This window comes from Canis lupus, chromosome 9 (assembly GCF_048164855.1).
Source record: "Canis lupus baileyi chromosome 9, mCanLup2.hap1, whole genome shotgun sequence".
NCBI lineage: Eukaryota > Metazoa > Chordata > Mammalia > Carnivora > Canidae > Canis > Canis lupus.
Genome location: NC_132846.1, coordinates 46,635,948 through 46,651,010, shown reverse-complemented (window position 1 = coordinate 46,651,010; position 15,063 = coordinate 46,635,948). Strand labels below are relative to the sequence as shown.

The window sequence follows — 15,063 nt, the reverse complement described above, 5'->3', positions numbered from 1 at the left end:
GACACTATATCATACTTAAAGGATCTATTCAACAAGAGGACTTAACAATCCTCAATATATATGCTCCAAATGTGGGAGCTGCCAAATATATAAATCGATTATTAACCAAAGTGAAGAAATACTTAGATAATAATACACTTATACTTGGTGACTTCAATCTAGCTCTTTCTATACTCGATAGGTCTTCTAAGCAAAACATCTCCAAAGAAACGAGAGCTTTAAATGATACACTGGACCAGATGGATTTCACAGATATCTACAGAACTTTACATCCAAACTCAACTGAATACACATTCTTCTCAAGCGCACATGGAACTTTCTCCAGAATAGACCACATATTGGGTCACAAATCGGGTCTGAACCGATACCAAAAGATTGGGATTGTCCCCTGCATATTCTCGGACCATAATGCCTTGAAATTAGAACTAAATCACAACAAGAAGTTTGGAAGGACCTCAAACACATGGAGGTTAAGGACCATCCTGCTAAAAGATAAAAGGGTCAACCAGGAAATTAAGGAAGAATTAAAAAGATTCATGGAAACTAACGAGAATGAAGATACAACCGTTCAAAATCTTTGGGATGCAGCAAAAGCAGTCCTAAGGGGGAAATACATCGCAATACAAGCATCCATTCAAAAACTGGAAAGAACTCAAATACAAAAGCTAACCTTACACATAAAGGAGCTAGAGAAAAAACAGCAAATAGATCCTACACCCAAGAGAAGAAGGGAGCTAATAAAGATTCGAGCAGAACTCAACGAAATCGAGACCAGAAGAACTGTGGAACAGATCAACAGAACCAGGAGTTGGTTCTTTGAAAGAATTAATAAGATAGATAAACCATTAGCCAGCCTTATTAAAAAGAAGAGAGAGAAGACTCAAATTAATAAAATCATGAATGAGAAAGGAGAGATCACTACCAACACCAAGGAAATACAAACGATTTTAAAAACCTATTATGAACAGCTATACGCCAATAAATTAGGCAATCTAGAAGAAATGGACGCATTCCTGGAAAGCCACAAACTACCAAAACTGGAACAGGAAGAAATAGAAAACCTGAACAGGCCAATAACCAGGGAGGAAATTGAAGCAGTCATCAAAAACCTCCCAAGACACAAGAGTCCAGGGCCAGATGGCTTCCCAGGAGAATTTTATCAAACGTTTAAAGAAGAAATCATACCTATTCTCCTAAAGCTGTTTGGAAAGATAGAAAGAGATGGAGTACTTCCAAATTCGTTCTATGAAGCCAGCATCACCTTAATTCCAAAGCCAGACAAAGACCCCGCCAAAAAGGAGAATTACAGACCAATATCCCTGATGAACATGGATGCAAAAATTCTCAACAAGATACTGGCCAATAGGATCCAACAGTACATTAAGAAAATTATTCACCATGACCAAGTAGGATTTATCCCTGGGACACAAGGCTGGTTCAACACCCGTAAAACAATCAATGTGATTCATCATATCAGCAAGAGAAAAACCAAGAACCATATGATCCTCTCATTGGATGCAGAGAAAGCATTTGACAAAATACAGCATCCATTCCTGATCAAAACTCTTCAGAGTGTAGGGATAGAGGGAACATTCCTTGACATCTTAAAAGCCATCTATGAAAAGCCCACAGCAAATATCATTCTCAATGGGGAAGCACTGGGAGCCTTTCCCCTAAGATCAGGAACAAGACAGGGATGTCCACTCTCACCACTGCTATTCAACATAGTACTGGAAGTCCTAGCCTCAGCAATCAGACAACAAAAAGACATTAAAGGCATTCAAATTGGCAAAGAAGAAGTCAAACTCTCCCTCTTCACCGATGACATGATACTCTACATACAAAACCCAAAAGTCTCCACCCCAAGATTGCTAGAACTCATACAGCAATTCGGTAGCGTGGCAGGATACAAAATCAATGCCCAGAAGTCAGTGGCATTTCTATACACTAACAATGAGACTGAAGAAAGAGAAATTAAGGAGTCAATCCCATTTACAATTGCACCCAAAAGCATAAGATACCTAGGAATAAACCTAACCAAAGATGTAAAGGATCTATACCCTCAAAACTATAGAACACTTCTGAAAGAAATTGAGGAAGACACAAAGAGATGGAAAAATATTCCATGCTCATGGATTGGCAGAATCAATATTGTGAAAATGTCAATGTTACCCAGGGCAATATACACGTTTAATGCAATCCCTATCAAAATACCATGGACTTTCTTCAGAGAGTTAGAACAAATTATTTTAAGATTTGTGTGGAATCAGAAAAGACCCCGAATAGCCAGGGGAATTTTAAAAAAGAAAACCATATCTGGGGGCATCACAATGCCAGATTTCAGGTTGTACTACAAAGCTGTGGTCATCAAGACAGTGTGGTACTGGCACAAAAACAGACACATAGATCAGTGGAACAGAATAGAGAATCCAGAAGTGGACCCTGAACTTTATGGGCAACTAATATTCGATAAAGGAGGAAAGACTATCCATTGGAAGAAAGACAGTCTCTTCAATAAATGGTGCTGGGAAAATTGGACATCCACATGCAGAAGAATGAAACTAGACCACTCTCTTTCACCATACACAAAGATAAACTCAAAATGGATGAAAGATCTAAATGTGAGACAAGATTCCATCAAAATCCTAGAGAAGAACACAGGCAACACCCTTTTTGAACTCGGCCATAGTAACTTCTTGCAAGATACATCCACGAAGGCAAAAGAAACAAAAGCAAAAATGAACTATTGGGACTTCATCAAGATAAGAAGCTTTTGCACAGCAAAGGATACAGTCAACAAAACTAAAAGACAACCTACAGAATGGGAGAAGATATTTGCAAATGACATATCAGATAAAGGGCTAGTTTCCAAGATCTATAAAGAACTTATTAAACTCAACACCAAAGAAACAAACAATCCAATCATGAAATGGGCAAAAGACATGAACAGAAATCTCACAGAAGAAGACATAGACATGGCCAACATGCACATGAGAAAATGCTCTGCATCACTTGCCATCAGGGAAATACAAATCAAAACCACAATGAGATACCACCTCACACCAGTGAGAATGGGAAAAATTAACAAGGCAGGAAACAACAAATGTTGGAGAGGATGTGGAGAAAAGGGAACCCTCTTACACTGTTGGTGGGAATGTGAACTGGTGCAGCCACTCTGGAAAACTGTGTGGAGGTTCCTCAAACAGTTAAAAATATACCTGCCCTACGACCCAGCAATTGCACTGTTGGGGATTTACCCCAAAGATACAAATGCAATGAAACGCCGGGACACCTGCACCCCGATGTTTCTAGCAGCAATGGCCACGATAGCCAAACTGTGGAAGGAGCCTCGGTGTCCAACGAAAGATGAATGGATAAAGAAGATGTGGTTTATGTATACAATGGAATATTACTCAGCTATTAGAAATGACAAATACCCACCATTTGCTTCAACGTGGATGGAACTGGAGGGTATTATGCTGAGTGAAGTAAGTCAATTGGAGAAGGACAAACATTATATGTTCTCATTCATTTGGGGAATATAAATAATAGTGAAAGGGAAAATAAGGGAAGGGAGAAGAAATGTGTGGGAAATATCAGAAAGGGAGACAGAACATAAAGACTGCTAACTCTGGGAAACGAACTAGGGGTGGTAGAAGGGGAGGAGGGCGGGGGGTGGGAGTGAATGGGTGACGGGCACTGGGTGTTATTCTGTATGTTAGTAAATTGAACACCAATAAAAAATAAATAAATAATAAAAAAAAAAAAGAAAAAAAAAAGAAAATCAAGCATCCTGATGAGCTCCAAGTCTAAAGCATACTCCAGATTTCAAAATCTTAGTCCCAAAATAAGTAAAATAGGTCAATAATCTTTAAAACTTAAAAATCACCTTTTGAAATAATAAGATTTGGATACAGCAGGTAAATAAAATGTATTATTGGGTCAAAAACATACTGCTAAAATTAATTTTACCTATTTCTTGTTATTTTAAAAATATGGCTATCAAAAATATAAAATATATGGCTTACATTACATTTCTGTTGAACAGCATTTTATTTAGACAGAATCTCTCTGTAAAACAAACTGTATAGCTTTCTACTCCCAAACTTCATAGTGACCAATCAAAAAGGGATTAGCTTTCTATCAAAGTTGTATGAACTCCTTTGCATGAATCCAGTACAGAGGATGTTTCAATTGCTTGGGGTATTTTCTGAATGCAATAGCCATCCCTCCCAGTTAAAAGTTCTGCACTTAGTCTGTCATTTTATACCTAAATAAAGCAGCTTCCAGAGACCATATTCTAAGAGGCTGCAGATCCAGGTCTCTTTTGTTAGAGTTTCCACCTCTTAGCCTAGAGTTCTGGGATAGCTTGTGTGTCAGCAGCAAGGGCAGTACAGATCCATGCTTCACAGACCTTGTGAGGGGCTAGGCTCTAGAACCAGTGAAGGGGCCAAGTCCTGGTGGTTCCACTAAATCTGGAACCAGATTTAGTATATTACAATCTAAACTACCCAATACCAGGACACCTGGGTGGCTCAGTTAAATGTCTGCCTTCGGCTCAGGCCATGATCCTAGAGTCCTGGGATTGAGCTCCATGTTGGGCTCCTCGCTGGGCAGGGAGCCTGCTCCTCCCTCTCCCTCTACCTGCTGCTCTGCCTACTTATGTGCTCCCTCTCTCTCTGTCTCTCTGTCAAATAAATAAACTACCTGATACCAGCTAACTACAGACAAGTTATCTGTCCCCATGGCTTAAACTTCATCTTAAAATGGGGATTTTTAGAAACAGTACCAAATGTATGGGTTTTAAAAATCAAATGAGGTAGCCCAGGTAAAGTGCCTAGAATTAGTGCTAGGCTTATCAGAGGAGGCCAACATACATAGTTCTCGTAGGATGTGCAGGGAAGGTGACAGTTCGCAGTAGTCCAGAGCATCCTTTATTATTTGTTTTGTTCCCTGAACCCACTTGTTCAACTCCTGTAATTAACCCACACTGACACCCAGAATTAGACAGTTGTGGATCTCACAACAAACCAATTATCAGTCTGTGTTGGCCACTTTTTGTGTAGGTGGCTATACTAATTCAAAAGCAAATATCCAACATTAACAAAGTCCAATCTCCCGAATTTTAGGGATGGAAAGACAGGACAAAATTCTGTATTTTAAAAGGACAGATTCATATTAGAAACATCTTACTAATGCTAGAATAGCCCTACACGTCTTCGTGGTACTATGTCCATGTCAACCCAGCAATTCAGGTCCTTATCCTTGTCAACACCCAAAGGCCTCTTGCAGACAGATGCCTGAATTCTGATACTCATGAGACTAGGTGAACAAGCAACATGAAAATAATTTTACCAGAGGCTTACTAAAGAATAGAAACGCCTCAAAGATTGCAGTCAGAAATGTTAGAGTGAATCCCATCAGTCCTAAGCAAGGATTTGAGCTTTTTCAATAATAATAATTAAAACAAAACAAAACTTTTCTACTTATTATGATCATTCTTCTCTGCTCTTGCCACACCAAAAGCTAAATATAATTAGCAGTGTGAGTAATTAGTTGGTGACCAGATGGTATGGATGAAGGACACCACCTAAGGAGGAGGTGCAAATGGAAATAGCAGGTGTCTAACCAACGTGTCTGGGCAATGTCAGTGCCGTCAGGTTACGTCATTGTGTGAATTTGGCCATCTACACGCACAGTTTAAAGACAAAAATAAATAGTAATAGCTTCCCACTGACACTTCAGAAAGAATTGGATGGGGCCCTCTGTGTGACCACCGGCCAACACCCATGCAGCTACTGCTGCTGTGCCAGTACCTGTAACAGACACCGTCTGTGCAGGGGTTGTGAACCCTCACGATGACGAAAACGTGCTGGAAGTGGGATCGGATGTTTTTTGGGCTGAATGGCTGTGCTCCTGGCTCTTGGAAAACAATTGTTACAATATCATTTCCAATATGTCGCTTCCGTAGGAGCTAAAACAAAAAATAAGCAAACACCATAAATGACAACACTCTGCATTTTCCTCAATTCCCTTATGTAACTGTATTTAAAACATTCATTATTAATCAGGCCATATTAAGGTAGGCAATCTCCACAGTTGCTGTCAATATTTTAGCCTGTCTTATTTCCTCCCAGGAAGAATATAGAAATGAGTATTCTGAAATTTGCATAAAATATAGAGCCCGTTCAGGAGCAAACCAATATCTGGCATATTATGCCAAGTTCTAGCCTCTCCAAAGTCTCAGTTTCCATAACAACAGTTTTGTTCCATTTTCACATAAGAAAGAAACTTGCCATAGGGAAGATTTTTTAGAAAAGAGAATGGCTGAAGTAATTACAATGCAATTTATGTTCTGCTTTAATTCACTTCATTTAAAGAAATGTGGCTAAGGTGTTTTCGAACATGTTTGTTGTGTCACCAGCTGGGAATGCAGAAATTACTAATATTCCTTAAAGCAGGTTAAATTACAAGTTTAAATCACTTTTTTAATTACAATGAAAGCTGCTTAAGACCACCTTCTGTTTCACATTTAATGCTAATGGTGTTTTGGAAAGGTGGCTTTCAAATTCAGGGAACCCAAGTCAGGCTAGGCCAAGAGGGGTTTATTAGATAGTTTAATTCAGTAGTGTGAAATAAAGTTGAACAAAATTTGTATTTCTCATATTTATTAATATAGAGCCTCTAATAAGGAGAAAAATAATGAAATATACCATTGATATCAACTCTGTTAGGCATAAGCTTACATTTATAAAACTTTTTTTCTTAATTTTCCAGCAACTTTAACTTACACAAATTACATACCAGTAAAATCAATGATCTAATATTGGCTGCCGGCTGGGAGAAACAATAGCCTTTTAGATTAGGGTTGAGAATTGGGAGTTAGAATGTTCCAGAAATGTACTTTTTAACCTTAGGAATTTCAAAGCATCCCAAATTATCTTCTAATGAGGCCATTTACTTTCATTTCTAAACATGATATATTATTGGATGTTACAGAAATAAAGGTCTGTACTGATTGCTATACAGAATATGCCCATTATTAAACATTATTAATCTACTCAAGATCTTGGACACAACAACAAAATCAATTGGTCTATGTATCATGTCATTCCTGCATAGATGATTTCATTGCCTTTTTGATGCAATGTCGTTCTTTCTTCAAACATTGATTGACATGTAACACTAAGGTCTTAATAAAGGACCCAAATAGAAATAAATCCATTTACCCATCTCACATTATCTATAATGAAAGACAGTATCTATAAACAAATTCTTGCCACAGATTTTAAAAGATATGTTCTTTCTGGTTTTTTTCCCCCCCAAGCATAAAGTGATCTATGTAGAAGAAATAAATTCCCTAGCTAGAGAACTAAAATCTCTTAATATGCAACAGTACAAATTATTTCTTCACTCTGATTTAGGACCATAAAAACACTTTTGCCTTGAGTGGGCCTCCAAATTAACTAATTTAAATAGCTGTCCATTTAAATGCCAACTTATGCTGCTCAACACCCTTCAACTCATTTAGGAGAAATAAACAAGTAATTGAATCTTGTTAACTACATATATCATACTTTCTCTGAGTAATCAGGTAGAAAGAATAATCCTTTAAAGGATCCTTTAGGGATCCCTGGGTGGCGCAGCGGTTTAGCGCCTGCCTTTGGCCCAGGGCGTGATCCTGGAGACCCGGGATCGAATCCCACATCGGGCTCCTGGTGCATGGAGCCTGCTTCTCCTTCTGCCTATGTCTCTGCCTCTCTCTCTCTCTGTGTGTGACTATCATAAAATAAATAAAAAATTAAAAAAAAAAAAAGGATCCTTTAAAGATCATTTGTCAATGTTCTGAAATTTTTTGTCTACTTACCAATCAGAATAAGAAAAACATATTTTTTCTTAGCATGATGTTTTCCTCTCTGGATAATCTAGAACTTGGAATTTGCATAGAAAATTGTCAACAAATTCCAGATCATAGAATTTATCTTAAATAGGTTTATTTCAGATTTGTGACTGATTCACTGCTTTGCTTCCTATTTTTGATTACTGTGGTAATCATAAGAGGCAAAATTTTGTTACCTAGATTTGTGATTTAATCAAACCTGCAGTGATGAAGTGTTAGATTAGATCAGTGTTTGGTTAAATTCTGGGAAAGAGGATGTGATTCATTCTGCAGCTGGCCTGTGTTCTGTTAGCACAACAGTTGACAATAACAAAATCTATATCCATTTTAGGGTCAGAAGTAATACTGGACCACTTGTGTTTATAACTGCTATTGAAAGGAGAAGCTGTTAGTTCTCTGGCTCTTTTAAATGTCAGTTTGGTATCATTTATTCTGAAATGTTTTTTTAAAAACAGCAACTACCACATACTTTCTAAAACAATAGTACACGTTTCTATTTTGCTCTGTAACAATCTGCCACTTTAAGTTTTCTTCATTTACTATGTCAATGACCACATTTTAGTGATAGGCATTGTGCTTTTAGATCCTCTTAAAAGAAACTCTGTGATGTACACAAAGGCAATCAACATTTTTTATGTTCTTTGCTGTCTCCAGACAAACATTAAGAAAAAACCTTTTTCTGAAAGCCCATTGACATTTATTTTGGTTTTTCTCCAAGTTAGTATACCAGAACTCCTTTGAAAACTGAAATGACACATCAGTACTTTCCTGTTTTGTACCCTAGCCTCTTGAGATGGAATTTCACCCACTCATACTTGTTCTCTGCAACCCTGCAGGGTCACCTAATCACCATGATTTCAACTTGTTCTCTTCAGATTCCATGAAAACTTCAATCCTCGTGGGTGAAAAGCAAATGATTAATTCACAAAGCCATCCAGCTGGCTGTTAACCTAGAATTTGTGTCTCTTCATTTGTTTTCAGCTCATTTGCTATTCGTTATTTCCGCAAAGTACAAAGCTTCCTGCCGCGGTGACAGGTGCAACATTAAATTCTGGTTTAAGATTTTACAAACTTGCCACTTAGGCTTCTGGGGGAAATGAACAAGGGCGAAGAAACACAGACAACACCAGGATCTCTTACCTGTTGCTTGTTGTTAGGTGTGTATGGCAGCATGGTGGAAACATGGAACATAATTTCATAGTCTTTATATGTTGTATACAGAGAATGAGTTCCAGTGGAGTCAGCTACAGTAAAAAAAAGTATATATATAATGATGAGATGACTATAAGAATAGGAAAAATAGTTCACTTAAGGAAAATATCTCAAAAAAAAAAAAAGGGGGAAATGGTTTAGAATGAAAAGATGTTAGATAAGATCTAGCATTGGTGTTCTCGCCCACTTTTTGTATCTGATTTTCTTTGGTAGTCTAGTGAAGATACCTTCTCAGAATAATATTTGTAAATGTATAATATATATGTTTTCAATAGAACTCCATTATACTGTAAAATAGCAAAAATAATTTTAAAATATGATGTTAGATTTCTATAACAAGTTTTAGCAATTGATTTAATAATAACCACTATGATTTTGAAGTAGTGATGTACATAAGCAATATTTTGAAGGATCTCCAAGAAAAATACAGTATGAAAATATCTTCACTTTCTGCCTGCAATAAAATCATAGGTAGAACTTACACAACTGTAGTTGGCTGCCTACATTCAAAACTGAAGGAAGTGTTAAATTTTAATTAGGGGGTCAGTGAAAATAAATGTAAAATTATTTCCCATCCAAGTTTATACACCCCTAAATTCTGTCCACAGACATCAGAAGAAGGACATCTTTTCCAATACTTTTAAGAGAAATGTTTTGTTCTTAAGAAACAAAATTTAACAAGACTGTAACACTGAATAACAAAGATATTAGAGCAATGTCCAACAATGTTTTAAGACTGTGCTCTGCTCTCACCTTTCTTAAACAGCAACCTCTACCCACTTGATCATTAACAAACCAATTGGCCACAAACCACTGGACACCAGAGAAGGGAATTATTAAGTGTCCAAACGAAAGGGAGTACTACCTCTAGTCTTAAAGGCACTGGACTTAATAGGCTGCAAAATGACAGAAGTGCGTTCATTCTGGGTAAACTGAAGCCTCCATCAACCATACCGTTGAGGACCAGAACAGTTTCCTGCATTTTAGAGAAGCTCCAAGACAAAGCCCCTGGCATACACCATGAGGCAGTTGTTCTCAAATTTAGTATGCACAGTGGCATCTGGAGAACTGGTTTAAAGGCAGATTCCCATGCACCACCCCCAGTGGGTCTGGGGCTGGGCAGAGGAATCTATTTTAATAAACACCCCCAGGGTGACTGTAATGCAGTAGCTCCACTGCCCTTAGGCACTGCTCCAAGAATAGACCACAATGGTGGCTTGCACAAAGACTTGTAAAAATGTTCAAGGGCCTGGTGTTTCAACCTCAAGCTTCTTGGAGATCTTAATTTTTAAAGCTGACATTAGATGCAAAGGGTTAAAAGCAAGCTAAAAGTGAAATAAAGCATAGATTACACTTCAAAAATTGAAAAAATATGTACCAACATATAACTTCCCAAGGAAAAAAAAATCTTCTAAATGCTAATGACCAGCAACACAAAAACTACAAATTACTACAATAAATAATTGAACTATCTAAGACAGGTTTCAAGTATGAAGAACATATCTACTGTTAAGGACTCTTGCTATAAATAACTCTTGAACTGATTAGGACATTTTTAAAACCTTAAAGTGAACGTGTCAGCTTTGACATGTACTTACATGTGTTTCAAGTCAATTTTGAGCAAAATTAATGAACCAGAAAAGAGACTGTCATCTAGTATTCATGAATTACATTTCGCTTTCTATGTCTGTCTAATTCTAAAAGGATTCTACTGCCAGAGAGAGAAGCTGATATGGAAGACAACGCTGAAGATAATCTGTTTTTCTACTGCTGGCACATTCTCTCTTTCCTTTCTGCATGCCTCATTTACAAAATGTACACTGCTTGACCAGCCTTTTTCTGGGGACTTTTGGAAACCCCCAAGTTTTGCTGATAAACAGTTTGAATAGTTTCAGAAGTTTCCGAGATGAAAAAGGGCCAAAATAATGAAATTTTCCTTTCTGAGAAGAAAGGAATACCAAAATCCTGAAAATACTAAGTACATAAAAACAAAATTGTTAACCTTTATCGGGGAGAATGGAAAATGAGGTTTGTTATATATTCTAAAGAATACAGCATCCAATGTTGCTATTACTATATATTTTTAGTGACCCTGAAACCCTGAATCCATGAAAAATTTAATAGCATGACAATCAGGAAAATGAAAATGACAAAAGTCCTTTTCTCTCTGGCTGAAGAGAACATATGTTGAAAATTTTCTAAAGGGAAATATGCTTTAAGAAGAGAGTTATGGAAGGAAGATAATGCTCCTTCATATTTGGTGAGGAGCTTTAAAAGTCAAAAAGTAAATTCCGGCATCCTATGGGTCATCTTGATAATCATATTATTTGCTTGCAAATCATACTACCAGCAAGTGGCACACACCCACTAATAAGGTCAGCACTCTATGCTAAGTCATAGAAAGTAAAATTTCTAATATTCCGTGTAGATAAAAGGCACTGAATAATTGAGGAATGGTGACAATATTTTTCTCAGCTGCTTTGAAAAAGTGTAGATACATGATAACATCCTACATTAGGTATTTCTATTTGAAGATGGTATGAACTGGTTAATTAATGAGTTTGGAGAACAGTTTCAGATTGTGTCATAATCATCCTTGACTGCTCTTTTGGGCTCAACTCTGTTACTTTTAGGTAGTCTGAAACCTTCGTTGATAAGGTGAATGTATATAAATCTGAATGAGGAAAAGTAATCAGACTTTCATAACAACCATTTCTCAGTCACTAACAGATGTATTGGAGTTAAGAAAAGCTAGATGAAAGAAAACAAGCCTATGGAATTTGATTTCAGGAAAGTTCCTAGTTTTAAATATTTACGAACACATGAGAAAAGTAATCTCATTAACTAAACACACGCTGGCTAAATAAAGTCAACAGAATGAAGAAGGCTTAAGCTCCATTAATTAAATGTAACTCACCACTACAGAACATGTCAAATGCAAGATGAAATCAGATTGCTTGTAGGTCGCATTTTTATCCCTTTATTTAATTTGAAATATAATAATAGTCAGGTGGCTGCTGGGGACCACCCCTTGAAGACCCTCAGATGTCCCATTTATGCACCTCGCCTCAGGGTCTGGGGAATGCAGAAGTTAATGCTCAGAAACACAGCCAGGGCCCCGTACTGACATCTGGAACATCAGCACATATTCAAGAGGAGACACACTTCTGCCCTTGTGGTACTACGCACTCACTCACTAATGAAGTATTTGGGGAAATCAAGAATTTCTACCTACTCTGGCATCCACCGTGTCTACTAGTATTTTTTCAAGGTACATTCAGCCATGGCCAGGAGATGTGTTCCTTTACTTCAGTAAGGGTCAGACCAAGAAGGGTTTGTTGTCCTGCCCTTGACCATGACAGAAGAATCCACACTGTTTCAGTTCAAGGCATGTGTGAGTGTGCATGTGAATGTACACTGTGCACGGAGCCTCACATTTGAGCTTCTTAAAAATCAGTAACAGAGGGGTGAGAAAAGTTGAGACAGTGCGAGGCTGGCACTCAGGAGTTAGCCCCTACTGTTTTCTGCTAATGACTCACTTGGCAAGACATCTACAATTACCTGGATTCCCAATTTGGAAGTAAGAATATCTGAATTTGAATGACAGCAGCATCATTTGCTAAAAGACAACAGGTCATTTCACTTCTCTGCCTGTTGATATTCTTACAGCTGTGAGGATTAAGTGAAATAATGTATATGAAAGGGCTAGCCCATAAAGAAGATGCTCAAGATGTGATTAGAATTTAGAATTTTGTGCAGTTGAGGTAAAAAGTGTAGTTTCCTTAAGTAGGAACCTTTACATATTTTAATTTCTTTGCCAAGTGCATTCCAGGAACACGCACAAGAAAAATCTTAGAACAGTTCAAAGTTAAAGAGGTGAAAAAAGAATCCTTTTCTTCATTCATTAGTGCCTACAACTCCATATGGCCCTCTGCATATACAGAGCATTTAAGCAATGGTAGTTGTCTCCAGTTCTTTATCAAAGTTTAAATATTCCAAATAAAGGACTTATTTTCTTTATGAAAAAGCTTGTATCTCTTCTGAGACTCTGAATCTCAGAGGTACGTAACACTGCTGAAAAATGGGGAAGCAACAAGCGTTCACTAATTTGCAGCAAATGAATGAAAGCAAGGCTTTTAAGGAATGCTTTACAAGGGCTTCTAAAGTCTCCTATGTTGGGTCTTGACAAATGAGCCTCATCCAGGAAATGATTTTCCAAATAATCATCCATATCCACAGCTAAACATGAAGGTGGTCTCCAGCTTTCAAACAACAAACTGCTTTGTGGTAAGTTTATTTTTGTCTTTACTGCTGTATGAGAGGATGGTAATTATCTAGAGGTCATGTCATCCAAATACGGAGACAAAGTGAGGAAGAAAAAAAATCCACCAATGAAAATGTCTTCATTATAGAACTGGTCCAACCCCTGTCACATCTGTAGCTTGTTTGCTAAAAGACCTTATTTCTGAACCAAGAAAAGAGACTTGTATGAAAAACTGGGAAAAACAAGAAATGGTTCAATAGCTCCATCAAAAATCTGAATAGAACTGTAATGCATGACAAGCAAAGCCGTTTCTTGAGATGGCTTCGGTACTTTGAGCCCAAGGGCTTGAGAAAGGGATGGACACAACCACAAGGCAGAGTTCTGGGCTTCACTGTACTTAATTGTACATTTATGCTTTTTCTGAACACTTTATCAACCATAGCACTAGGGTCTGTTCTACTTCCCAAGTACTTATTACCTGTCTAACCTTGGGCACTTTAATCTAAAGAAGCCAAGTCTGTGAAATGGGAATAACTAGTACTCAGCAAGGTCTGTGAGGGGCTACATGAGATGACAAATATAAAAAGTACCTGGGACTTTTGCTTCCAGCCAGCCACACAAGTACTCGGTATAGGACTTGTTTTCCCATTATAAGTAACTAAAAAACTGACAAAATATCTGAAACAGCCTTTTTTCACACATTTTTATAATAGACAGCATTGGATAATGATCCTAGAGAAAAAAGAGCCAAAGAAGATGAACCCTCTGATCCCACTAGGTTTTCTACCTGGAGGTACTTTTGGAACAACAGCACAGAGCATGGCTCTGAAGAGGAAAGCCAAAATATACTTGTGTTTAGAAGCCTGAGGTAGCTGATATTTGCTGGGCAGAGCTACACTGTGAAAGGGGTTCAGAAATCTGCATAAGGGCCCCCTTGAATCTTGGGTTAAATAGTATAAGCTGCACACACAGAGTAAGATTCCAAAAGCCAGGCAAAGAAAAACTATTAGGGTAATGTATAGCATGGTGGCTATAGTTGGTAATACTGTACTGCATATTTGAAAGTTGAAGAGTAGATCTTAAAAGTTCTCATCACAAGAAAAAAATTTTTGGTAACCTTGTATGGTGACACATGATAACTAGACTTTTACAATATACACAAATATTGAATCATTACATTCTACACCTGAAACTAATATAATACTATGTGTCAATTATACCTCAATAACAGAAAAACTATTAGGCAAAGAAAAACTACCAGAGAATTGTAAAGCAAACAATTCTCACAGTCCACATAAGGTTCAAAGACACTCAAGTTCTAACCAGCCACAGTAGAGACCTCATTAAACATGCAGGTATTCAGACATAAGAAAAATCGTGCCTCAGTAGAAGAGATAAATTAGACAGTAAAGAACTGCCCTGGGTATGCTTTAATAAAGCTTAAGAAAAAGGTTTATAAAGATTAAGCTGTTTTGTATGTAACTTATCTGCCTACCAAAACTAAACTCAACACTCTTTAAAGACAACAAAATTTAGACACTCAACCATAAAATATTCACAATATACACTCTCCAATCAAAAGTAACCAGACACATGAAGCAGTAACATAGAACTCAAAAGCAGGAGAGAATCTGTTAAATGGAGACCTCATATGAAGGTTGATGGAACTGGCATGCAAAGACTTTAA

General features: G+C 37.4%; 1 protein-coding gene across 26 annotated transcripts in view; it reads right to left on the bottom strand.

Annotated features, from left to right (window-relative positions):
- Positions 1-15,063, bottom strand: part of SIPA1L1 (signal induced proliferation associated 1 like 1) — a 377,379-nt gene that overhangs the window by 90,029 nt on the left and 272,287 nt on the right. For all 26 annotated transcript variants that reach the window (XM_072839140.1, XM_072839145.1, XM_072839153.1 and 23 more), the window contains 2 exons: positions 9,041-9,144; positions 5,817-5,974 (listed from right to left, as the gene is read on the bottom strand). In XM_072839140.1, the coding sequence (XP_072695241.1) occupies positions 5,817-5,974; positions 9,041-9,144 (262 nt within the window). The remainder of the gene's footprint in view (positions 1-5,816; positions 5,975-9,040; positions 9,145-15,063) is intronic.